Source organism: Penaeus monodon, chromosome 27 (assembly GCF_015228065.2).
Source record: "Penaeus monodon isolate SGIC_2016 chromosome 27, NSTDA_Pmon_1, whole genome shotgun sequence".
In the NCBI taxonomy this organism is placed as follows: domain Eukaryota; kingdom Metazoa; phylum Arthropoda; class Malacostraca; order Decapoda; family Penaeidae; genus Penaeus; species Penaeus monodon.
Window position 1 is genome coordinate 35710636 of NC_051412.1, and position 376 is coordinate 35711011.

The 376-nt window shown below is 39.6% G+C and overlaps 1 protein-coding gene across 3 annotated transcripts in view; it reads left to right on the top strand.

The window, feature by feature from the left end:
* Positions 1 to 376, top strand: part of LOC119590814 (zinc transporter ZIP11-like) — a 24849-nt gene that overhangs the window by 2842 nt on the left and 21631 nt on the right. For all 3 annotated transcript variants that reach the window (XM_037939552.1, XM_037939554.1, XM_037939553.1), the window contains exon 3: positions 38 to 272. In XM_037939552.1, the coding sequence (XP_037795480.1) occupies positions 38 to 272 (235 nt within the window). The remainder of the gene's footprint in view (positions 1 to 37; positions 273 to 376) is intronic.

Below are 376 nucleotides of genomic sequence, written 5' to 3' on the forward strand. Positions count from 1 at the left end.
GTTATGAAATTCTATCAAATGTTTTTTTTCTCAACAGCGAAAAGTACTAGACAGCAGTCTAGGCTTTGCTGCAGGAGTTATGACAGCTGCATCATTTTGGTCACTTCTGGCACCTGCCATAGAACTTGCAGAATCCTCAGGAAGTTATGGTAGTGAAGGGGAATGGGCTTTTGTACCTGTGGCAGTTGGATTTGTTCTTGGTGCTGCCTTTGTTTATGCAGCAGACGTGTTCATGAGTTCAACTGGCAGTCATTCACCTAACTTTGCCCTTGGTATGTGTTTGATTATGATTCTTTGGTTTTAGGAAAGTGCATTTTGTTTTCACTTCCCATTATTAGCACAGTTAAAGATAGTTATATGACTACTGATTAAGTTA